The sequence below is a fragment of the Giraffa tippelskirchi genome, chromosome 1 (assembly GCF_054371585.1).
Source record: "Giraffa tippelskirchi isolate mGirTip1 chromosome 1, T2T-mGirTip1v1.2.pri, whole genome shotgun sequence".
Lineage (NCBI taxonomy): Eukaryota > Metazoa > Chordata > Mammalia > Artiodactyla > Giraffidae > Giraffa > Giraffa tippelskirchi.
This window is the reverse complement of record NC_137275.1, coordinates 113,258,214-113,283,346: the sequence shown is the minus strand read 5'-3', so window position 1 is coordinate 113,283,346 and position 25,133 is coordinate 113,258,214. Positions and strand designations below refer to the sequence as shown.

The window sequence follows — 25,133 nt, the reverse complement described above, 5'->3', positions numbered from 1 at the left end:
GTTACCACGGAGCCCCTTGTGACTCAGTGGGTTCCAGGTTCCGGGCTCCAGGGAGACGTGCTGGAGGCAGAGCCTCCGTGCCATTTCTTCTTGAGACACCGGTGCTGGTGGACGTAGTGTGAGAGCAGTGGTCATAGTGTGAGAGCTGTGTGTGTGAGAGTGGGGTGGTTGTAGTGTGAATAGCGGTGGTCATTGTGTGAGATCGGTGGTGATAGCTCAGGTGCTGAGGCATCTGATTGTGAATCAGCAGTTGCCCCCTAGTGGGGGGCTGCCCCCATCCGCGAGGATGGGTCGCAGAAAGACCCGCCTTTGGGGGCTTTTCCAGTGCTGCAAGCCCAAGGCAAAGGCCAAGAGGAGGAAGAACTTGGCCTCGGCCCAAGTCCTGGAAGCAGAGTGGCCTGAGGTGAGAGCAGCCGGGGTCTGGGCCCATTAGATTGGCCCTCAGCCGGCAAAGCGTTGGCTTTGTGTTTGATTTTGTTAGCACGGTTGTGGGCCTTGCCGGCCAGGGCGTTTGGCCTTAGTGGGCAGGATGGACCCCAGCAGGTGGACCTTGTAAGAGGTTGTGCAGGTGCTGCGTGGAGGATGGGCGGGGGCCCCACAAGAAGGGCAACACTGGCTGGAGGAGTCACTGGGGCACGTGGACTGAGCTATGGAGTCAGTCCTTGAAGCAGAAAGGCGAAGCCCCTTATTATCTCCCCTCTTCCAAAGAAGGGATATACTGGCTGGAGGAGTCTCTGGGGCCTGTGGATCGAGCTAGAGAGTCAGTCCTTGAAGCAGAAATGCTAAGCCCCTTAACGTCTCCCATCTTACAAAGCACAGACGAGTGGGTCCAGTATTTTAATGACTGGTACCTACTGCTTTACGTGTATAACATACACCCTCATAGCTTCACATGTCTACTACATGCCTCTCACAAGAGTTGGGCACTGTTCTGGGTGCTGAATACTCAGTATGTAGTAGGGGGTACATAGCCCAGGATTTTTGTATTTCTGCAAAGAAAAACAGAAGAATGAAAGACTCCGTGTGGTTTAGTTAGAGCAAGTTCAGCACGTGGACGGCCCCGTGTGCACGCAAATTGTGGTAAAATACATATAACGTGAATTTAACATTTTAACCAGTTTATTGAATGAGTGGGTGACTTCAGTGGAGTCAGGCTAACGGATGGCCTTGGGGTGCCATCAGCCTTTTTCCCAGAGGAACACTCCAAAGCCTGGTGGCCTTGTAGACCTTACCTTTGTTCTTCACTCTCCCCAGTGGTTCCAGGTCACTTGTCTGGGTGTCATTTAAGAATCTCTTTATCCACTTTGTTGTTAGGATTTGTGTTTAGGAAAGTTTCTCAGACGTCCCTGGGTCTTGAGAAGGCAGGCTTGGATTCCGGGTTCTCCCCTGCCGCGTGCCTGCCAGGTCGAGGTGGAGGCTGCAGGCCGGTCTGAGTTGTGGTGGTCTGTGTGGTCTGGGGGTCAAGGGGACCCCCTCTTCTCTGGAGGGACAAGGAGATCCTTTGTGTGGAGCCTGGAGAGACTTGACAGGGTCAATGTTCAGCGGCTCGCTCTCTTTTTAATTTGTGTTTGCATTTAGTTACTTACTCATTTCACTGTCTTCTAGGAGTTTATAGAACTTACTAAAGAACTAAATGTATGCAGGCAGCAGCTGCTTGAACGAGAAGAAGAAATTGCTGAGCTGAAAGCGGAAAGGAGCAACACCAGGGTCAGTAGGGGGATTCTCACGTGTTGCCATTTGCCCCGCGGGGGTCACCACTGGGCTCTGTGTTGCTGTCTTTAAACTCGGTGTGGTTTTCAAGTCATTTTTCACATCTTCCCACTGAGCAGACCAAGGGGGATCAGTTCGGGGTTCTCATACCTTGCTTCAAATTTATGATGAGAGCTAATGTAATTTTAGTACGTTTGAGGGGAGAATTCTCTTAACTTACATTTTTGTCCATGCTCCACTTTGTGTGGGATCTTAGTTCCCCGACCAGGGATTAAAACCTATGTCCCCTGCCGAAGTGCGGAGTCTTAACTACTGGGCCACTGGGGAAGTCCACTCTAACTTGAGACTGAACTGGCAGGATTCCGACTTGCCTTAGCGTGGTTTCAGCTTTAGCGTGTGGCTGAGAGGAGTTATTGGCCCTGAGTTCAAGAATGAGGTTGACGGCGCTCCTTTGGCCCCACCCTGCAGCTGCTGCTGGAGCACCTGGAGCGCCTGGTTTCCCGGTACGTGCCGTCCCTCCGCACGTCCCCAGCCGGCATGACCAGCGAGGTGGAGGTGCTCAGGGCACTGAAGTCACTCTTCGAGCACCACAAGGCCCTGGGCGAGAAGGTACCAGCCACCCGGCCGTCCTGGATTTGTACACTTGCTGCCTTGTTAGGTGGATGATGCACGTATTTATGTAACTAGTTGACTTTTGAGCTTCTTGAATTTTTGTAAATACATTTTTTCTGTACGAAGTCAGAGTTTTATATGGTTAAAAAGCGTTGCCTGCGTACGTGCTCAGTCATGTCCGAGTCCTTGTGACCCTGTGGACTGTAGCCCACCACACTCCTGACTCCTGAGGTCCTGACTTCATGCCAGATACCTTTCCTCCTGGAATTCTTGCAATAACAGGGTAGTTTAGTATACTTTTTGTTTGCTGTTTGGGTTTATTATATAGAAAAGAAGCTTGATAAACCGAGTGGCCAGACAGAACGTTAAGACAGATGGGTGCCAGTCGTGGCAAATGTGACATTTGAAGTAGGCACGTTTCTGCTCAAGTCTGAGAAAAGGGCCCTGTCTAGGAGTTTAATTTTGAGGATGCCAACTTTATGTGTGATTTGAGACTTAGGATTTAGTCCAAATGTTTTACTCTTAAGTGTATTGGAGTGTTGTGTGATAATGACTTACCTTTTCTACTCTGCAATGCCCGCTATAGGCCATGGCCCAGAACACGGACATGGAGGCGAGAATCACTACCCTTGAGAAACGCTACCTCGCCACACAGCGTGAAGCCACCTCTGTGCACGACCTCAGTGATAAAGTTGAAAATGAAATCGCAAATAAGGATTCTATGCATCGACAGGTAATGGCTTTTACTGAACTGTGTCTGACTTTTATAGTAGTGAATTCCTGAGGGAGGAAGGAAGGTAAAGACCTTTTCATGTGACTCCCACGTTGGAAATCAAGTCCCAGTGTAAAGCTCTTATGCCCCTAAAATACTGCGTTCAAAAGTGTGGATGTACATCATGGTAAAAAAGCGGTACTGGAAGGAAATCCATTTTTTAAAAATTGGGGGTGACTGCAACTTACAGGTTTGAATTATTTGGGATTTGGTGTAACCATTTTGTGGAATTCCACTCCTGACTCTTTAGTTTTACTTGAACGTGAATCTGTTGGCTTGTTAGCGTTTTTCCTAAAAGAGCAGAGTTCAGTTCAGTCGCTCAGTTGTGTCCAACTCTCTGCGACCCCATGAACTGCAACACTCCAGGCCTCTGTCCATCACCAACTCCCGGAGTCTACCCAAACCCATGTTCATTGAGTCGGTGATGCCATCCAACCATCTCATCCTCTGTCGTCCCCTTCTCCTCCCGCCCCCAATCCTACCCAGCATTAGGGTCTTTTCCAATGAGTCAACCCTTCGCATGAGGTGGCCAAAGTATTGGAGTTTCAGCTTCAACATCAGACCTTCCAATGAACACCCAGGATTGATCTCTTTTAGGATGGACTGATTGGAGCTCCTTGCAGTCCAAGGGACTCTCAAGAGTCTTCTCCAACACCACAGTTCAAAAGCATCAATTCTGTGGCGCTCAGCTTTCTTCACCGTCCAACTCTCACATCCATATATGACCACTGGAAAAACCATAGCCTTGACTAGACGGACTTTTGTTGGCAAAGTAATGTCTCTGCTTTTAAACATGCTATCTAGGTTGGCCATAACCTTCCTTCCAAGGAGTAAGCGTCTTTTAATTTCATGGCTGCAGTCACCATCAGCAGTGATTCTGGAGCCCAAAACAGTAAAGTCTGACACTGTTTCCACTGTTTCCCCATCTATTTCCCATGGAGTGATGGGACCAGATGCCATGATCTTAGTTTTCTGAACGTTGAGCTTTAAGCCAATTTTTTCACTCTCCTTCACCTTCATCCAGAGGCTCTTTAGTTCTTCTTCACTTTCTGCCATAAGGGTGATGTCATCCGCATATCTGAGATTATTGATATTTCTCCCGGCAATCTTTGATTCCAGCTTGTGTTTCTTCCAGCCCAGCGTTTCTCATGATGTACTCTGCATATAAGTTAAATAAGCAGGGTGACAATATACAGCCTTGACGTACTCCTTTTCCTATTTGGAGCCAGTCTGTTGTTCCATGTCCAGTTCTAACTGTTGCTTCCTGACCTGCATACAGGTTTCTCAAGAGACAGGTCAGGTGGTCTGGTATTCCCATCTCTTTCAGAATTTTCCACAGTTTATTGTGATCCACACAGTCAAAGGCTTTGGCATAGTCAATAAAGCAGAAATAGATGTTTTTCTGGAACTCTCTTGCTTTTTCGATGATCCAGCGGATATTGGCAATTTGATCTCTGGTTCCTCTGCCTTTTCTAAAACCAGCTTGAACATCTGGAAGTTCACAGTTCACGTATTGCTGAAGCCTGGCTTGGAGAATTTTGAGCATTACTTTACTAGCATGTGAGATGAGTACAATTGTGCGGTAGTTCGAGCATTCTTTGGCATTGCCTTTCTTTGGTATTGGAAGGAAAACTGACCTTTTCCAGTCCTGTGGCCACTGCTGAGTTTTCCAAATTTGCTGGCATATCGAGTGCAGCACTTTCACAGCATCACCTTTGAGGATTTGAAATAGCTCAACTGGAATTCCATCACCTCCACTAGCTTTGTTCGTAGTGATGCTTTCTTTTTTTTTTTTTTTTTTAATAAATTTATTTATTTTAGTTGGGGGCTAATTACTTTACAATATTGTAATAGTTTTTGCCATACATTGACATGAATCAGCCATGGGTTTACATGTGTTCCCCTTCCCGGACCCCCCACCCACCTCCCTCCCCATCCCATCCTTCTGGATCATCCCATTGCCCCGGCCCTGAGCCCTTGTCACATGCATCGAACATGGAGTGGTGCTCTGTTTCACATATGACAATACACATGTCTCAATGCCATTCTCCCAGAACGTCCCACCCTCACCTTCTCCCTCAGAGTCCATAAAATTGTTCCATGCATCTGTGTCTCTTATTCTGTCTCGCATATAGGGTTATCGTTACCATCTTTCAAATTCCATATATATGCATTAGTATACTGTATTGTTGTTTTTCTTTCTGGCTTACTTCACTCTGTATAATGGGCTCCAGTTTCATCCATCTCAGTAGAACCGATTCAAATGTATTTTTTTTAATGGCTGAGTAATATTCCATTGTGTATATGTACCACAGCTTCCTTATCCATTCGTCTGCTGATGGACATCTAGGTTGCTTCCATGTCCTGGCTATTGTAAACAGTGCTGCGATGAACATTGGGGTACACGCGTCTCTTTCAATTCTGGTTTCCTCGGTGTATATGCCCAGCAGTGGGATTGCTGGGTCATATGGCAGTTCTATTCCCAGTTTTTTAAGGAATCTCCACACTGTTCTCCATAGTGGCTGTACTAGTTTGCATTCCCACCAACAGTGTAAGAGGGTTCCCTTTTCTCCACACCCTCTCCAGCATTTATTGCTTGTAGACTTTTGGATAGCAGCCATTCTGACTGGTGTGAAATGATACCTCATTGAGGTTTTGATTTGCATTTCTCTAATAATGAGTGATGTTGAGCATCTTTTCATGTGTTTGTTAGCCATCTGTATGTCTTCTTTGGAGAAATGTCTGTTTAGTTCTTTGGCCCATTTTTTGATCGGGTCGTTTATTTTTCGGGAATACAGCTGCAGAAGTTGCTTGTATATTTTTGAGATTAATTGTTTGTCTGTTGCTTCATTTGCTATTATTTTCTCCCATTCTGAAGGCTGTCTTTTCACCTTGTTTATAGTTTCCTTTGTTGTGCAAAAGCTTTTAATTTTAATTAGGTCCCATTTGTTTATTTTTGCTTTTATTTCCAATATTCTGGGAGGTGGGTCATGGAGGATCCTGCTGTGATTTATGTCGGAGAGTGTTTTGCCTATGTTTTCCTCTAGGAGTTTTATTGTTTCTGGTCTTACGTTTAGATCTTTAATCCATTTTGAGTTTATTTTTGTGTACGGTGTTAGGAAGTGTTCTAGTTTCATTCTTTTACAAGTGGTTGACCAGTTTTCCCAGCACCACTTGTTAAAGAGATTGTCTTTTCTCCATTGTATATTCTTGCCTCCTTTGTCGAAGATAAGGTGTCCATATGTGCGTGGGTTTATCTCTGGGCTTTCTATTTTGTTCCATTGATCTATATTTCTATCTTTGTGCCAATACCATACTGTCTTGATGACTGTGGCTTTGTAGTAGAGCCTGAAGTCAGGCAGGTTGATTCCTCCAGTTCCATTCTTCTTCCTCAAGATTGCTTTGGCTATTCGAGGTTTCTTATATTTCCATACAAATTGTGAGATGATTTGTTCTAGTTCTGTGAAAAATACCATTGGTAGCTTGATAGGGATTGCATTGAATCTGTAGATTGCTTTGGGTAGAATACTCATTTTCACTATATTAATTCTTCCAATCCATGAACACGGTATATTTCTCCATCTGTTTGTGTCCTCTTTGATTTCTTTCATCAGTGTTTTATAGTTTTCTATATATAAGTCTTTTGTTTCTTTAGGTAGATATATTCCTAAGTATTTTATTCTTTTTGATGCAGTGGTGAATGGTATTGTTTCCTTAATTTCTCTTTCTGTTTTCTCAATATTGGAGTATAGGAATGCAAGGGATTTCTGTGTGTTAATTTTATATCCTGCAACTTTACTATATTCATTGATCAACTCTAGTAATTTTCTAGTAGAGTCTTTAGGGTTTTCTATGTAGAGGATCATGTCATCTGCAAACAGTGAGAGTTTTACTTCTTCTTTTCCTATCTGTATTCCTTTTATTTCTTTTTCAGCTCTGATTGCTGTGGCCAAAACTTCCAAAACTATGTTGAATAGTAGTGGTGAAAGTGGGCATCCTTGCCTTGTTCCTGACTTCAGGGGAAATGCTTTCAATTTTTCACCATTGAGGATAATGTTTGCTGTGGGTTTGTCATATATAGCTTTTATTATGTTGAGATATGTTCCTTCTATTCCTGCTTTCTGGAGGGTTTTAATCATAAATGGATGCTGAATTTTGTCAAAGGCTTTTTCTGCATCTATTGAGATAACCATATGGTTTTTTTCTTTCAATTTGTTAATGTGGTGTATTACATTGATTGATTTGCGGATGTTAAAAAAACCTTGCATTCCTGGGATAAAGCCCACTTGGTCATGATGTATGATCTTTTTAATATGATGTTGGATTCTGTTTGCTAGAATTTTATTAAGGATTTTTGCATCTATGTTCATCAGTGATATTGGCCTGTAGTTTTCCTTTTTTGTGACATCTTTGTCTGGTTTTGGAATTAGGGTGATGGTGGCCTCATAGAATGAGTTTGGAAGTTTACCATCTTCTGCACTTTTCTGGAAGAGTTTGAGTAGGATAGGTGTTAGCTCTTCTCTAAATTTTTGGTAGAATTCCGCTGTGAAGCCGTCTGGTCCTGGGCTTTTGTTTGCTGGAAGATTTCTGATTACAGTTTCGATTTCCGTGCTTGTGATGGGTCTGTTAAGATCTTCTATTTCTTCCTGGTTCAGTTTTGGAAAGTTATACTTTTCTAAGAATTTGTCCATTTCTTCCAAGTTGTCCATTTTATTGGCATATAGCTGTTGGTAGTAGTCTCTTATGATCCTTTGTATTTCTGTGGAGTCTGTTGTGATCTCTCCATTTTCATTTCTAATTTTGTTGATCTGATTCTTCTCCCGGTGTTTCTTGATGAGTCTGGCTAATGGCTTATCAATTTTGTTTATCTTCTCGAAAAACCAGCTTTTAGTTTTGTTGATTTTTGCTATGGTCTCTTTTGTTTCTTTTGCATTTATTTCTGCCCTAATTTTTAAGATTTCTTTCCTTCTACTGACCCTGGGGTTTTTCATTTCTTCCTTCTCTAGTTGCTTTAGGTGTAGAGTTAGTTGATTTATTTGATTTTTTTCTTGTTTCTTGAGGTACGCCTGTATTGCTATGAACCTTCCCCTTAGTATTGCTTTTACAGTGTCCCATAGGTTTTGGGTTGTTGTGCTTTCATTTTCATTCGTTTCTATGCATAATTTTATTTCTTTTTTGATTTCTTCTGTGATTTGTTGGTTATTCAGAAGCGTGTTGTTTAGCCTCCATATGTTGGAACTTTTAATAGTTTTTTTCCTGTAATTGAGGTCTAATCTTACTGCATTGTGGTCAGAGAAGATGGCTGGGATGATTTCACGTAGTGATGCTTTCTAAGGCCCACTTGACTTCACATTCCAGGATGTCTGGCTCTAGGTGAGTGATCACACCACCGTGATTATCTGGGTCGTGAAGATCTTTTTTGTACAGTTCTTCTGTGTATTCTTGCCACCTCTTCTTAATATCTTCTGCTTCTGTTAGGTCCATACCATTTCTGTCCTTTATCGAGCCTATCTTTGCATGAAAAGTTCCTTTGGTATCTCTAATTTTCTTGAAGAGGTCTCTAGCCTTTCCCAATCTGTTGTTTTCCTCTATTTGTTTGCATTGATCGCTGAGGAAGGCTTTCTTATCTCTCTTTGCTATTCTTTGGAACTCTGCATTCAGATGAGAATATCTTTCCTTTTCTCCTTTGCTTTTCGCTTCTCTTCTCTTCCCAGCTATCTGTAAGGCCTCCTCAGACAGCCGTTTTGCTTTTTTGCATTTCTTTTCCATGGGGATTTTCTTGATCCCTGTCTCCTGTACAGTGTCACGAACCTCTGTCCATAGTTCATCAGGCACTCTGTCTGTCAGGTCTAGTCCCTTAAATCTGTTTGTCACTTCCACTGTATAGTCATAAGGGATTTGATCTAGGTCATACCTGAATGGTCTAGTGGTTTTCCCTACTTTCTTCAATTTAAGTCTGAATTTGGCAATAAGCAGTTCATGATCTGAGCCACGGTCTGCTCCTGGTCTTGTTTTTGCTGACTGTATAGAGCTTCTCCATCTTTGGCTGCAAAGAATATAATGAATCTGATTTCGGTGTTGACCATCTGGTGATGTCCACGTGTAGAGTCTTCTCTTGTGTTGTTGGAATAGGGTGTTTGCTATCACCAGTGCGTTCTCGTGGCAAAACTCGATTAGCCTTTGCCCTGCTTCATTCTGTACTCCAAGGCCAAACTTGCCTGTTACGCCAGGTGTTTCTTGACTTCCTACTTTTGCATTCCAGTCCCCTATAATGAAAAGGACATCTTTTTTGGGTGTTAGTTCTAGAAGGTCTTGTAGGTCTTCATAGAACCGTTCAACTTCAGCTTCTTCGGCGTTACTGGTCGGGGCATAGACTTGGATTACCGTGATATTGAATGGTTTGCCTTGGAAACGAACAGAGATCATTCTGTCTTTTTTGAGATTGCATCCAAGTACTGCATTTCGGACTCGTTTGTTGACCATGATGGCTACTCCATTTCTTCTACGGGATTCTTGCCCACAGTAGTAGATATAATGGTCATCTGAGTTAAATTCACCCATTCCAGTCCATCTTAGTTCGCTGATTCCTAGAATGTCAACGTTCACTCTTGCCATCTCCTGTTTGACCACTTCCAGTTTGCCTTGATTCATGGACCTAACATTCCAGGTTCCTATGCAATATTGCTCTTTACAGCATTGGACTTTGCGTCTATCACCAGTCACATCCACAGTTGGGTATCGTTTTTGCTTTGGCTCCATCCCATCATTCTTTCTGGAGTTATTTCTCCACTGATCTCCATTAGCATATTGGGCACCTACTGACCTGGGGAGTTCATCTTTCAGGGTCCTATCCTTTTGCCTTTTCATACTGTTCATGGGGTTCTCAAGGCAAGAATACTGAAGTGGTTTGCCATGCCCTTCTCCAGTGGACCACAATCTGTCAGACCTCTCCACCATGACCCATCTGTCTTGGGTGGCCCCACACGGCATGGCTTAGTTTCATTGAGATAGACAAGGCTGTGGTCCGTGTGATCAGATTAGCTAGTTTTCTGTAGTTTTAGTTTTAGTGTGTCTGCCCTGTGATGCCCTCTCGCAACACTTACCGTCTTACTTGGGTTTCTCTTACCTTGGGCCTTGGGTAATTCCTCTTGCCGCCACCACCTCCGCCGCCGGCCCCAGCTCCCGGCCTGTTCTAGCCCCTGTCGGCCGCCGCCCCCGGCCCCCGGCCCGGCCTAGGCCATCTCGGCCGCCGCCCCCGGGCCCCGGCCCGGCCTAGACCCTGTCGGCCGCCGCCCCCGGGCCCCGGCCCGGCCTAGGCCATCTCGGCCGCCGCCCCCAGCCCCCGGGCCCCGACCCGGCCTAGCCCCTCTCGGCCACCGCCCCCGGCCCCTGGCCCCCGGACCCCGGCCCGGCCTAGCCCCTCTCGGCCGCCGTCCCCAGCCCCCGGGCCCCGACCCGGCCTAGCCCCTCTCGGCCACCGCCCCCGGCCCCCGGCCCCCGGCCCGGCCTAGCCCCTCTCGCCCCCCGGCCCCCGGCCCGGCCTAGCCGCTGTCGGCCGCCGCCCCCGGCCCGTCCTAGCCCCTCTTGGCCGCCGCCCCCAGCCCCCGGGCCCCGACCCGGCCTAGGCCCTGTTGGCCGCCGGCCCCGGCCTCCGGCCCGGCCTAGCCCCTGTCGGCCGCCGCCCCCGGGCCCCGGCCGGGCCTAGGCCCTCTCGGCCGCCGCCCCCAGCCCCCGGCCCCCGGCCCGGCCTAGCCCCTGTCGGCCGCCGCCCCCGGCTCCCGGCCCGGCCTAGCCCCTCTCGGCCGCCGCCCCCAGCCCCCGGGCCCCGACCCGGCTTAGCCCCTGTTGGCCACCGCCCCTGGCCCCCGGCCCCCGGCCCCCGGCCCGGCCTAGCCCCTGTCGGCCGCCGCTCCCGGCCCGGCCTAGCCCCTCTCGGCCGCCGCCCTGGCCCCCGGCCCGGCCTAGCCCCTGTCGGTTGCCGCCCCCAGCTCCCGGCCCCCGGCCCCCGGCCCCCAGCCCGGCCCGGCCTAGCTCCTCTTGGCCACGCTTCTGCGCTCGTTTGTGGACTGAGCAGCGTGGGCAGGGGCACGGAGGGACAGCACAGGAACAGGAGCCAGTAAGCCTCAGCAAACCACAGCAAGTACAAACCCTAATCAGCAGCAGGGAACTTCACGGCAGCCTGTTGTGAACTGGGGTCACTGTGACAAAAGGCAGGGTTAGAGCTCCAGTCTGATTAGGGTTTGTACTTGCTGTGGTTTGCTGAGGCTTACTGGCTCCTGTTCCTGCGCTGTCCCTCCGTGCCCCTGCCCATGCTGCTCAGTCCACAAACGAGCGCAGACGCGGGGGTCGTGCTGCCCGTCCGAGATGGGAGTGCTCCCTGAGTGTCAGACAATCCCCGCTTGTGTGTCATCCATACGTTCATTTCCCTCCAGTTTTGTCCTGTGTTCTGTGTGTCCCCAGGACACTTCAGCTCCGAGTCACTGCTGCTCAGAGTTCAGTCAGCAACTCAAATCCTAGCAGGATAGAGACCTAGAAAAATGCCATTCTCGTTGAAGAGATGGCTTAAATAGCTCTGCAGTGAACACAGCTTTAAGTCTTTATTCATACACTTGCTGAAGACGTCAGAGCGGGGCATGTGCAGACCAGGGGCCCCACTCCCAGCTCGCCGTCCCCGGAAGCCGGAGGGTGAGAGGCCGCGTCCCGGAGATGTGGCGCTGCTGGGGGCATTGTCCCCACAGCCAGCCAGCCAGCCACCCCGTCCTTCTGGCAGGAAAGGCGTGGCCCTGCGCTGCCGGCGGGCACTGTCTGGGCACGGAGAAGCGGGCTGGGCCTGTTGTGGCGCGGCTGTGGGAGCGTTGCCCGGAGCTCAGTGAGCGGCAGAGGGGCCGGCCGGTCGCGGGAAGCCGGCGGTGGGGCTGCTGGCAAACCCCCCAGAGCAGGGTCAGTAACAGGCGCAAGGGGAGCGCCCTTCTGCCTGTGATCTTCCTCTCAAGGCTGGCTTCTTCTCTCCGCTGGCATCTGTGCTGTCTGTCCCCGGTCGGCCTCGTAGTCTGACCTTTTGTCTTCCAGAAGCTCTGCCATAAGGAGGCTAAACTGTTGGAACTTACCTTCCAGCTTAGGAAGGCAGAACGCATGCCCTCATGCGTCCCGTGCTTGCCGCTGCCTGCTGCCCACGCTGGCTCGCCACAGGCAGTCTGAGGAGGGGGCACAGCGGCCGCGGTTGTGGGGCCCGGGGTGGGGGGGGCGCACGTCTCCTCTCACGAGCCGGTCACCAGCACCCTGCGTCACCCACGTGTCACACGTGAAGCTGTGCAGGCTGCGTGAGCCGGCGTGCGGGCGTGTCCCCCGCGAACCCGGGGCCAGTGGTCCACCCAGAGCATGGCCCGCTTGCCGCCCCTGTGGTCACAGCCCGCATGTCGTCAGGACAGTGTTGTTGCGAGCGTTACTGACGCTGTTCTTGGCCGACAGGCGGAGGAGGGATACGGCAACATCGAGGAGAGGCTGCGCCAGATGGAGGCCCAACTGGAGGAGAAGGACAAGGAGCTGCAGCCGGTGCGTGTGCTGACGGGGAGGCCGTGTCTGGGCCGGACATGCGGCTTGGGCGGGGGCCGGCGCTGCCGTTCTCCGCTGCTCCCGTCTCTGCCGCGGAGTGTGTGCGTGTGTGGCCCGTCTGCTGATCCGGGCACCCACCTCCTCGAGAGCAAGGCCAGAGGTGGTCGCCCATAGGCGGTGGGCAGGGGCCAGGGCGTCCCCACGTTCAAGGAGGCTGCTTGTTGCTCTGACCAGCCAGTCCGGCGAGCTGCTCGGGATACAGGTGGACCTCCCGACTGCCCCGCAAACAAAGCTGAGGGTGCCAGCCCAGGGCTCATGAAACTGAAGGCATGGCGCCCAGATGTGGAGCTGCTTGCCTCAGACGTGGCGCTGAAGTCCCATATGCCAAACTGCTGGTCCAGACAGGGTGTGTGTGTAGGATGGCTGCTCCTAGGCAGGAGGAGAACCGTAGTTGTGCTGGGACAGAAGGCGCATCAGGAAAGGGCGATGGTGGAGGCTCGCATGAGCGAGTCCTGAGGGAGGTTTCCGAGAAGGGTTGTCCACACGGCGATACAGACCATCTAGGAAATGGAGTGGGGATCCCAGGTCCAGCCTCAGGGGTCAGTACGGTCCCCACCATACCAGTGTTCTTGGGCCTGGACTGCAGAGCCTCACACGCGGGCTCCCAGGGGGCAGTGGTTCTGACTCCCATCAGGAGACCCGCAGTGAGGCGCTCTCCCCGCCTCGGCAGAGAGCTCAGTGTCTCCCGATCAGGGGTGTACTTCCTTACTTTCAGAACTGCTGCTCAGAGGCTGTTGAGATTGGGATGCTGTTTATGACTAAGCCAATTCAAAGTCAACTTTTGTTTTGCTTTAAAAATATTTGAATGCCGATGCCTTATTGTGGAAGTTGTGACAGGTTTTATTTCCGTGGGCTCAAAAATCACTGCAGCCATGAGATTCAAAAAAAATGCTTGCTCCCTGGAAAACGATGACAAACCTAGACAGCATATTAAAAAGCGGAGACGTCACTTTGCCGACAAGGGTCCATGGAGTCAAAGCTATCGTTTTTCCAGTAGTCACGTATGGATGTGAGAGTTGGACCACGAAGAAGGCTGAACACTGAAGAATTGATGCTTTCGAATTGTGTTGCTGGAGAAGACTCTGTTTTAACAGACAATATTTAACAGAAAAGAACCTGTTTTTTAAGTTTTTACGATGGAAAATTTCAAACATGCACAAACGTGGATGCAGTAGGATAATAAATACCCATGACCCGTCAATCAGCCTCAGCAATTTCTAACACAGGGCCAGTCTCAAATATATCATTCTTGTGTCTTCTCTGCATTTTTTTTTTATACAGTAGGTCCTAAAACAGCTTTCTAAACCGTGAAATTGATGCTCATTTTATAAAACACAGATTTGCCAACTTTGTTATTACATTTAAAAATTGCTTGAGGTAATTATTTCCAGTGTTTTCATATGAATTTTCAAATTGGAAAAGACCCTGATGCTGGGAAAGATTGAAGGCAGGAAGAGAGTGGATGACAGAGGATGAGATGGTTGGATGGCATCACCCACTCAGTGGACATGAGTTTGAGCAAGTTCTGGGAGTTGGTGATGGACAGGGAAGCCTGGCATGCTGCAGTCCGTGGGATCGCACAGTCAGACATGACTGAGCAAGTGGACTGAATTGAATATGAATTATCATTGGAAGCAAAGCTATGACCAAGCTAGACAGCATATTAAAAAGCAGAGACATTACGTTGCCATCAAAGGAACACCTAGTTAAAGCTATGGTTTTTGCCGTAGTCATGTATGGACGTGAGAGTTGGACCGTAGAGAAGACTGAGCGTCAAAGAATCGATGCTTTTGAACTGAGGTGTTGGAGAAGACTCTTGAGAGTCCCCTGGACTTCACTGAGATCAAACCAGTCAATCCTAAAGGAAATCAGTCCTGAATATTCATTGGAAGGACTGATGCTGAAGCTGAAGCTTCCATACTTTGGCCACCTGATGCAAAGAACTGACTCATTGGAAAAGACACTGATGCTGGGAAAGATCGAAGGCAGGAGGAGTAGGTGCGACAGAGGACGAGATGGTTGGATGGCATCACTCACTCGATGGATGTGAGTTTGAGCAACTTCTGGGAGATAGTGAAGGACAGGGAAGCCTAGCGTGCTGCAGTCCGTGGGCTCACAAAGAGTCAGACACAACTGAGCCGCTGAAGAGCAGCAATCATTACAAAGAAGGCAAGTGATGTTGCATATAAAGAAAAATTAGTGAAAGTCTATCTCCACTGACTTTTTTCCCAAAATGAATTTTCTCACCTTTTACTTTACCAATTGAATTCATTTTACCCCCTTAATCCAGACTCAAGCTTCTGTTTATGTACTGAGAAATTCCTTCACCTACGTGTGTGTAAGCCGATCGCCTTTAAAGTCTCCTTGTTTCTGAGTGTAAATGTGCTTGCCTTCGGAGCCCCTTCGACAGGAAATGGCTAGTGACACTAAGGTCCCCCAGGTGCTGTGCCGAAGAGAAGCGTTGGGAGTGACCTTTGACAAGCGAAGTCCCAGCCTCCCTCTGCACCTGCCCGTCTGCTCTGGTGATGCTCAAGAGCCCACCAGGGGTGGCCGTGGGAGGGGTCCGCCTCGGGAACCGGGGCATAGGCCGCTCACGTCGCGGCTCCCCAGTGCTTTTTTAAAAGAACGACCGTAGTTGCTCTTGCAGTTTATGAGTTTTTGTGTTTCCTGTTTTAGGTGAGGCAGAGAGAAAACATGCATGAAGAACATACTGAGGATAATCTTCTGTCGGGATCAGATGAGAGGCTTCAGCTTCATCTGAAGGAGAGAATGGCGGCTCCGGAGGATAAGGTGAGCCAGCCCCACGGCCTCTTTACAAAGAGGCGCATCTGGCCTGGCCCGGCCTAGTCTGTGTGTGGGGGGGGATCTCCAGGACAGGAGTCGGAAAACTGTTCCCATAGAGGGCCCCAGAGTGAGTGTCTTTCATGGTTACGAATAATTGAGTAGCAGCATTTCATGCTAGTCAATAAGCGTGACAGCTTCCACAGGCAAGTGTGTACAGGAACAGACCTAGATGTGTGCCCACAACCCTTAGAGAAAGCATCAGGGAGCTGGATCCACCGACGGCCCCGGTGTTGCCAGCCACCGTGTGAGAACTTTCTTCTATATCCACCCTCACCCCTTCGTTTCTTTCTTAGAAGTTGATTTCTGTGGCTTTGCTGGCAGTCCAGTGGCTGAGAGCCTGCCTTGCAAGGTCAGGGATGCAGGTTCGATCCCTGGTTGGGGAGCTAAGATCCCACGTGCCAGGCGGCAGTCTCGTCAAAGGAGTCCTGCGTGATGCAGCTAAGGCCCGACGCAGCCAAATCAAGAAGTTTAGTTCGGGATCTTTTATATAATGTGATAGAAAAGAATGAAGCAAGTAAACGCAAGCTTTCTCATATGCCAGCTCCAGCCTCCTCTCGTTTCATTTGCTTTGGAAAGTGTCTGAGAAGCTCCATCAGAGCAGCTCAGTGGGCAACAGTCGGGTTCAGTCTTGGTGAAAACCTGTCCCAGCTGCACCAGTGCCCTAAAGACAAGGCCCAGAACCTTCCCCGAGGTCGGCGCTTGGGCGACGCTTGTCTGAGAGGGACCCATGGTCACTACAAGTGCTACGGCACGTTTTTCCCCCACAAAACCCAAGGTGACACACACCTCACCAGAGACCACACAGGGCTCCCCTCACGTCACCCTGACCTGTGGGCTGGGCCTGAGGTGGGGAGAGTTTTGTCTCAGGTTTGAATTTGGCATATGTACCCTGCGCCTGTTTCCTGAGTGACCACTGAACTGCAAGAGCTGAAAGCAAGTATAAAGCAGTTTCACTTAGCCCAGGGACCTGGTGTCCTTGTATCTCGAAGATCAGTCGGGGAAGCAGGAGATTGTCTGTGTACAAGTGAGCGTTAAAAGTTGTCATCCGGCCTCGTGCCAGCACTTCACTCTGCCGCTCCTCCCGAGGTGCTTTTCGCTTTCAGACGGAAGAGGAGCCCTCCGCAGTCCACGCGATGTCTGTGACTATTGACTCTAAAGCACTGTGTGTGTCTTTTTCAGAATTCTTTCCAACGGAGTGTTGAAAACGCGATAAAGGAATTAGAAGAAATGCAAAACTACCAGGTACTTAAATCTCTAAATCCTTCAGAAATGTGTTAAGAGCTGAATTGAGCTGGGTTCATTGTTACAGTTACTACAGATGCTTAGTGGAAGTCGAGTTACCTTTTCCTCCTGGCCAGTCTACTGCTGTAACACGTATAGCATTTCTGGTTTTGAACATTGAATGTGTTTGCATTATAGGTGGATTTAGAGTGTGTGGCCGTTGTGTGTGGTTCAGAATTCTGAGTAGTCCTTTCTGGGTTCACCCGAAAGCTGAGACAAAGCGTGAGCCTTTCCCGTGGACAGTGCTGTCCGTCAGAAAGATAATACGAGCCACACACACAGTCTAAACTTTCCTAAAAACGAACGAGCTACTTCAATACTTTTTTCACTGCGAGTCTTGAAATCTGTGTGATTTCCACATCGAGCTTTGCACCGGCCTGTGTCTCGTCCTCAGTGGCTGCACGAGGTGATTGACTGCCGTGGCCGACAGCACAGAGCTGCCAGGTTGAGTCGAGTGACTCGGAAACTTGGCCCGTTTGACTTGTTTTACCCCGTGAGGAAGTGAAGTGGGGTGTAGAGGAATGAATGTGAGCTCCATGGAAACACTTTAAAGCAGTGAGAGGAGCGAGGGCAATAGAGTGAGTCCTGTCCCCCCGACCCGAGCCCCCGCCCCAAGTCCAGCTTCTCTCTACAGCCTTCATTGTTGTTCATGGCTTGCCATGATACCTCCAGAAGCTTTTCTACACCTGAGATGTAACTTCTAATTCATTATGGTTTATAAGGGTTACTATTGTTCTGAGTGTTTACATTTGCTCTGGGACGCTTAGAGTACATTTCCTCAGAATTAAAATGTTCGGAGTTGATAACGACTAACGTAACCTGTTACGCACATTTTGGTGCAAGTCATTTTACATCCGGAAAGCAAGCGGTGCAGGCTGTGTCATTTGCTCTCTCGTAGGACCAGCTGATTAAAAACCTGGAAACCCTGAGAGCCGAAGTGGACCAGATGATCCTGGGAGGGGCTCCCCTCCACCACGGGTAGGGCCCTCCCCTGGGCAGCTCCCCTCAGCACTGTCGAATGTGACACGGGCCTGTCTGGTGTGTGGACAGTATGACTGGGTGTCGCTCATGGTCGCACCTCAAGGAGCCTGTAGCTTCGTGGCCAGCGAGAGGGAAGAGACAAGCATCGTTCCTCAGGGTCGAACTTGGTACCGGGGAGAGTGGTGGTCACAGTATTGACAAAACTCAAAACCACAGGCGGAGGTTTGGAAGTAGGGGGCGGCCCAGTTGATATATGGGTGTATTCATTTGAGGGACCTGACAGACTGTGACACTGATGTTTCTTTAAAGTCGCAGAAGGTTAATGACCTGTAGTCTTTTCTACGTGAATGGAGACTGAGACGTGACTTGGCCATTGGCTGCGGTGGGAGGAATCACCTGGCTTGTGAATGAGGCAAGCAGATTACTGAGCATCCTGATTTTTTCTTCCTCGTTGTTGTAGCGGCAGTAATTCTTATTAAGTATTTAAATGTTTCTTTGGCTTCTGCATGGAAAATGGTCACAAGTAAGAGAGAAACTTGAGCAAAGGTTATTGAAGTGCTTAACTGGTGACATTCATTCATATGTAGGAAATCGACTGCTGCTTGAATCCCGATTTAGGAGACAGTCTGGAGCCCACACGCATATTTCTGTGTTTGTGTGCTTAGGGGATCCTCGCGGTCCAGGGCCCCTGCCCAGCCTTCTTCTAGAGTAAGGGGATGTCATTTGAGACAAAGGCAGAGCCAGAAAGGCTGGTGCAAGGGAGGGGTGTGTCCAGGAGGCAGCTCTCAAGGGCTCATGCAGGGACTTGGCAGCACAGGGGGGCCTTGGAACAGGGCTTGCGGGCAGTGTGGACTGGGTAGGGGGCACTATGCTGGCTCAGGAGGGAGGGAGTGGGGACAGAAAAGCTGGCTCACAGTCAGGGCAGGCTCGGCGTATTTGGCAGGACCTCCCAGTGGAAATGGTCACCTTGTCTCTGAGACCTTCTCCCAGAGGAAAGAGCCTCGGGTGAAGAGGGAGAGAGAGATGGAGGCTGCACTCCACGAGGGGACTGGGAGGTGATGGTTGGGGGGCGACACACCCAGAGACCTTTGTGGCCTTCAGAGGACCCTCGAGTGTCCGCAGTCCACAGCGGGACTGTGTCGTACCTCCCACCCAGTTCCCAAGTGTGGTCTGGCCCCGGGCCCTTGGGTAGAAGTCGAGCAGAGAAAGGAGTGTTTCCCTCAGGAGGTGGGGGAGCCGGGAGGGAAGACAGGTGTGGCTCGGGGAGAGTCCAGATTTCCATCTCAGCGCAGCACAGTTTTCCTCGCAAAACTGTTGAGCAGAGCAGCGTGTGAACCCGAGCAGGCTGACCGGTGGTTGGCCTGGCCGCTCTGCAGACGTATGGGGTGTCCTGTCCTCGGAGGAGGGCTCTGTCTCCCGGGTTTAGGGACTCCTGCAGGTGAAGGCGCCACCCTCTTCCCAGAGACAAGACTGAGCAGACCCCGGGCGGTCCTGCAGTGTAGGCGGCTCACAGTCAAAGCGGGGCCGCACCGTCTCTCAGCAGGCCCCTCCTGAGTGAGCTCCTGGCACCAGCAGGCCCAAGTCTTAGTGCTCAGGGCCTGAGCATCTGTGCTGGGCCTTGTTCCGCCCAGAGTGTGGTGACATGCTCATCTCTGCTTTTGATGGGAGACACCAGTGCGGCTCAGCTCGGAGCTGTGGGTCTCAGGGCTTTCTGCTGCTGGTTGTCTGAGGCACCTTTAGAAGCGCTGAGAGCGGTGCAGAAAATGTTCCAGGTAGACGGGTGATTGTGATCCACGGACATGACGCGGGAGAGGGAGGTCAGAGCAGGCGCGGGCCGGAGGGGAGGTGCGGGTGCCAAGGAGAAAGCAGAGAAGGTGCAGGCCCCGCCCTAGGACCTGAGGGTGGGCTCCGAGGGGACCACGGACGCCCCAGCCCCAGACAGCTGATCCCGTCCTAGTCAGCTCCACACCCTCGCGTCAGCACTGCCTTCCCCCCATATGGGAGTTTTGCAGATGGTGGGCTGAGCCCTGAGTGGTTGCGGGGCAGCAGGTGGCCTGTTCCTGTTGGAGCCAGGAGGGCAGTGCCCTCCCGGGGGCCCTTTTCTCTGAAATTGCCGATTTTCCAAATTGACAGGCTCTGGCTTGACTGACAGAGTGAACTCTCGTTCCTTCTAACAGCGCTCTTGTCTCCCGTGTGTTTCAGCCAACCCCACTTGGACAGCGCCCTGGACTTCAGGTTCCCTGTGGCGGATGGGCCGGCAGACTCCTCCGGCAGCAGGGCGGTGCTGCGGTGCCCCCAGAAAGGCCGGCTGGCCGCGCTGCGTGACGAGCCGTCCAAGGCAAGGACCCCCCCGCCCCCTGCCCGTCCCTGGTGGGCACCTTGTGAGGCACCTGCACCCTCACACTGCGGTCCTGAGATGGGTTTGGAACAAAGCGTTGATAGATCGCTTTATGTCTTCCCATTTTCCTTTTTCTGGCTAAGAGTTTACTTTGAAGACATGCTTTTTTTTTCTTAAAAGAACCAATTCTGATAACTTGTGGCCTACTGCGAGGCCCAGCATGGTACTAATTAGCACAGTTTTGAAATCGTCCTACGAGTAACTGGATACACATATCCATCATCTTATAGTGAGAAGAATTCTCATTGGAAGTTTAAGTGCCTTTATCTTTTTGCCTCATTCATGGCATGAATTTTTTCATACATGTCTGTGTTTGAGCTTCCATATTCAGTGAGCAGCTAGTTGGGGCCAGACATCGTCAGAAGAAGGACTCCAGCAGTGAATTAAAACCCGTGTGCATTCTTGATCCACTGCGACGTAAGGAATCACTGCAAAGCTTAGTGACGTCCCAGTGAGCAGGTCACAGAGCACCGTTTCTGTGCATTGTTGCAGGTGGGCCTGGTTCAGGGCCTCCTGAGGGCACAGACATGGGAAGGCCCCCCAGGGCTGGATGGCAGGCTTTCAGACTCACCTGGCTGGTAGGGAGAGGCCCAGGTCCCTGCTGTGTGGACCTCTTCATGGCCTGGCTTTCCTCAGAACACCCTCTGAGAGCGAGAGCGCGGGATGTAGCCCGGGGCCTTTTGCGCCCCGGTCTCGGAAGCCGCAGACCTTCAGTTCTGTTTGCGAGAGTGAGCTGCGAAGTCCTGCCTCGCTCGGGCTGAGCAGGAGTTGCCCCCCTCTGCCTCTTGAAGGGAAGAGGATGGAAGAATTTGTGGACCCATTTTTAAACCCACGCAGCCTGTCGGACAGTAATGAGCAGGGAAAGGAGACCAGAGTGCCTGAGTTGTCTGAGGAGGGGGGACGATCGTGTGTGAACAGGGTGGCCAGCGAGGTGACACCAGGAGGGTGACCTTGAACAGAGACCCGGAGGATGGAAGAGAAGTAGCCACTCGGAGATAGATAAAAGGGTCTTGTCAAGAAGCTAGGATAACGGAGAGAGAGGGCCGCATCAGGGAGGACCCCGGACTCAGGCCTGAGCAGCTCGAGGCCGGAGCCTGTTTCCTGAGGTGAGGAGGGCACTGGGGTGGGGAGCTGAGAGCCGACCTCAGCCCTGTTCAAGTGGACGAGCCCGTCAGATGTCCAGGGGACGTGTCAGGTCAGCAGCTGAGTGTTCCGGCCTGGATCCGGGAGAGGACTCAGGGTCGTGGGCATACAGATGGCATTTAAAGGCACGAGCACGGTAAAGTCACCAGGCATATGCTGGTGGAGAGAGATGGGGTACAAGAGTAGAGCCGTGGGGTGCCCCACATTCCAAGGTTGAGAAGGGGCACGAGGGACTGAGGAATAACCCCAGAGAGGGAGGGGCCTGGAGCCCAGGGAGAGACATGCTGCGGGGGCAAGGAGGGGAGGGGGCTTGATAACATGGGTTCCTTGTCGCCCCCGGGGAACTGCCCTGCGGGGTGGGGCACACCACCTGCTTGCAGAGAGCTGGAGACTGGGTGGGGCAGGGGACAGTAGAGGCCGCTCCCAGGGAGCTTTCAGAGAGCTGCAGTGGGTGCTGCAGGGAGCCCTGGAGGAGGAATCTGCTGGTTCCCATTGTGTGATTTTAAGGTGAGAAAAGGGAGAGGACGTGCTGACCGGGCTGATGGGGGTGAACCCATAGGCAGCTGGTTCACTGGAGCGGAGCAGGAATGATGGCAGGAGGTGCTGGAGCCAGCGAAGGGGGTGGCCCAGCCCTGGGGAGGGATTGTGACGAAGAGAGAGGGCGAGGGCACAGACAACGGGGGATAGGGAGCCGTCGAACCAGCCCCTGAAGGCTGCCCCTCGGTTGCTTTGAGGTCATGTCTGGGAAAAGAAGGCAGGACCTGGGTTGAGAGTGGGGCAGGGGGGAGATTTGCAGAGAGAAGGGTGTGAGGTGTGAGAGTGGAAGAGCGGCATGGGGCCCAGCAGGCACTCTCCCGGGCATCTGTGATGACAGCCGCCCCTGCGGTGTGAGGGGCCGTCCCCCAGAACAGCCCAAGTGCCTGTGTCCCGAGAGGAGAGCCGCGGGTGGCTGGCCCTCCCGTCCCCTGGCTGCCCCTGCTCACTCCTGTCTGAGGTGTTCAGACCAGCCTGGAAAACGGAGGGCTGGGAACCTGCGAGGACTGCACTCCTCGGTGAACTAGTACAAGTGATGATGGCTGAGGTGGACCCAGCGGCTGCGGAGCTGAAGGATTTTTTTTTTCTTTTCCTTCAGCCTGGCTGAAGAAAGCATGGATGTATTTTTTTTAATTTTTGGTTTTTGTCTCTGACTCCATCAGCCCACCCTTACGAAAAACCTCACAGGATTGCCTTCCGTCCATGCTAAGACCTGAATGTCACCAGGCCATCTAGGAACTGGATTCTCCTCCTGCCCGTTTCTTCAGTGCTGCTCGCTGAATAGATGGCAGTGTCTCATAAGCATGGCCCGTTTATCCAAAGTCAGGGCTTCCATGTAAAATCGTGGTCACTGATGAGACGTGGTCCTCTCGTGCCCAGGTGCAGACCCCGAAGAAACAGGACTGCGAGCGCGCCAAGGAAGCCAGCGTGCCGGCCAGCGTGGCCCAGGCGTTCGAGAGTGACGTGGACGTGTCTGACGGCGAGGGCGACAGGGCCACCCTCTTCAGCTCGGCTGCTCTGCTGTCGCCCAGCGGGCAGGGCGATGCCGAGACTCTGACTGCGATGCTTCAGGAGCAGCTGGACGGCATCAGCGAAGAGATCCGGTGGGTGCGCCCGAGCCCAGCTTCCTGGAAACTTGGTTTCTCTGAGGAGCTGTTCTCCTTAGACAAGTCTGAGTGTTCCCTAGTAAGAAAACTGACTTCAGGTCTGCTTCAAGAATTTTCAGTTCCGAGATCACCCTTGATTATAGAGCTCAGTCAGCCAGGGCGTTCGGTCCACAGTGTGGTGTCAGCACTCTGTGGGGAGGCGCCGTGGGCTGTTCCCCTCTCAGCTCTGAGCCCCAAGGTGGGTGAGGTGCCAAGGCGGTGTCCCCCTGTGGCCCGTGCACCCTCCGGCACCGAGGGTTCGCCCTCCTGTGTCCTTCGGAGCCGCCCACATTCTGGTGAAAAGCCACCTAGAACAGAAAAGCTGGGGTTTGGGGGTTGGCAAATTCCCACTCAGATCTGCATTTTCCTTTTAAAGTTAATACAGTGTGAAGATCGGCTTGTTGTAAGTAAGACAGTGGTCCAAGGACATGTGTTTGAGTTTTTCTCATCTCATCAGTATATTGAAGATGTTTTCCTTAGACACCGTCTTGGCAGTTATAACAATTTACAAGACGGGCTAGAATCCAAAGGCCGGCCTCGTGGTGAACAGGGGGCCTTGGGTCTGGGTGCAGCCGGGTGGCTGGGGGCCCCGAGATCTGCCTGGTACCACACCCGCACAGCCGTGCCTCCTGTCCCGAGTCCACGTTCAGAGTTGGTCGCAGGCCGGTGACTCTGCACAGGACCTGGCAGAGCCGCTGCTCAGATTGTTCTTGTCACGTCAGCCCAGGCCGAGGTGCCTGTTCCTGTCGGCCGAGCACGGGGGACCCGGGGGAAAGGCGGGGGTGACGGCCAACCAGCAAACGCAGGTGGTGCCGCCTGCACTTCTGACGCCGTAGACAGACTGCTCTGTGGGCCAGCTTTGAGCACAGACAGCTCAGAAAGATTGTCTTTCCCCGTCCCCGCAGGTAATCTGGAACGGTTATATATTAATATTTTTATTTTTACAGCACGTTGTCAGGTAAAGGTGATTTTTCCTTATGCCACAAGTTAACTTGATGTAAATGGCAAATGCTGTCCATCAACTTGTTATCAATGGTGAAAAACTTCCAGTATGTATAAGCAGAAGTGAAACTGGAGAGGTTACGACCTGTAAGAATCTTGTAGTTAAATTTGAAAATCATTTTATTTGCATAATCGAGTATTTAAACTGCTATATAAAATCATCCACGACACATTAGGGGAGAAAAGCAGTAACCATGAATTATAGGTTAATGCAGCACATTGACATGAATCCAGAAACTCACACAAAGCTGGTGGAGAACTGCATCAAGTGATGCGTTTGTATGTATAGAACCTTAAAAAAAAAAAAATCAACTCAGCACTTCATCTGGTCTGGAGACTTGTGTTTAGAAACTCCAGCTTGTTCGTGAATTGCTGTTTGATTATACAGAGTTCCCGATTCCCAGTGGAAAAGACTTCAGGCACTGCCGTGCATCTCTGCCCTGAGAGCAGGGAAGGTGAAGGTTGTCAACTTCAGGTATCTCCTCACAGGGAGAGAGGCGCCACCCAGGCCCCGTCAGAATGTTAGAGTAAATAAGTCAAATCAAACGTGAATGATCAGGGGCCACTTTGTAAGACTCAATGATAATTATTCTAAGTTTGAGACTATTGAAAAGAGGGAAAGTCCTACCTTTTTGCTGAGATGTTAGTTGAGCAACTGTTCCTGGAATTTGCTAATCGTGACACAATGCAAGCCCAAATTTGTTGTCCAGACACGTTCCTCTGCTGACAAAGGCAGGTGAAGAGTTTTATTCTATTTTAGGTTGATCCAAGAAGAGAAGGAGAACACGGAGCAGCGGGTCGAGGAGATTGAGAGCAGAGTGTGCAGGGGGAGCTTAGGCAACCTTCGTCGTCGTAAATCTGTGAGCTCCCTCAACCTGTGTCCCACCTCCTCGCTTGCCGACTCCTGCCCGCCCAGCAGTGGGCGCTCCAAGCCCCAAAGGAGGCTGCACAGCCCGGAGCAAGAGGTGGACAAGCTGGACATCAAGACTCTGGCCTCCCTGCTGCGTCCCTCCCCAAGCACACTGGTTTTGTTTTGTTTTTGTTTGCTTTTTGTTTTTTTCTCTTTTTACCCAGAATAAAATCAGATACATTTGCTACA

At 51.0% G+C, this 25,133-nt stretch overlaps 1 protein-coding gene across 2 annotated transcripts in view; it reads left to right on the top strand.

The window, feature by feature from the left end:
• LOC145507142 (liprin-alpha-1-like) overlaps positions 1-25,133 on the top strand; it is a 25,851-nt gene extending 718 nt beyond the window's left edge. The window contains exons 1-11 of one of the 2 annotated variants that reach the window (XM_081493060.1): positions 19-403; positions 1,606-1,707; positions 2,179-2,319; positions 2,909-3,055; positions 12,563-12,646; positions 15,383-15,496; positions 16,730-16,792; positions 17,730-17,809; positions 20,015-20,150; positions 22,767-22,990; positions 24,795-25,133. In XM_081493060.1, coding sequence (XP_081349186.1) covers positions 287-403; positions 1,606-1,707; positions 2,179-2,319; positions 2,909-3,055; positions 12,563-12,646; positions 15,383-15,496; positions 16,730-16,792; positions 17,730-17,809; positions 20,015-20,150; positions 22,767-22,990; positions 24,795-25,113 — 1,527 coding nt within the window. In that variant the 5' untranslated portion in view covers positions 19-286 and the 3' untranslated portion in view covers positions 25,114-25,133. Of the gene's footprint in view, positions 1-18; positions 404-1,605; positions 1,708-2,178; positions 2,320-2,908; positions 3,056-12,562; positions 12,647-15,382; positions 15,497-16,729; positions 16,793-17,729; positions 17,810-20,014; positions 20,151-22,766; positions 22,991-24,794 lie in introns of those variants that run through there. The other variant, XM_081493071.1, reaches the window with a different exon arrangement.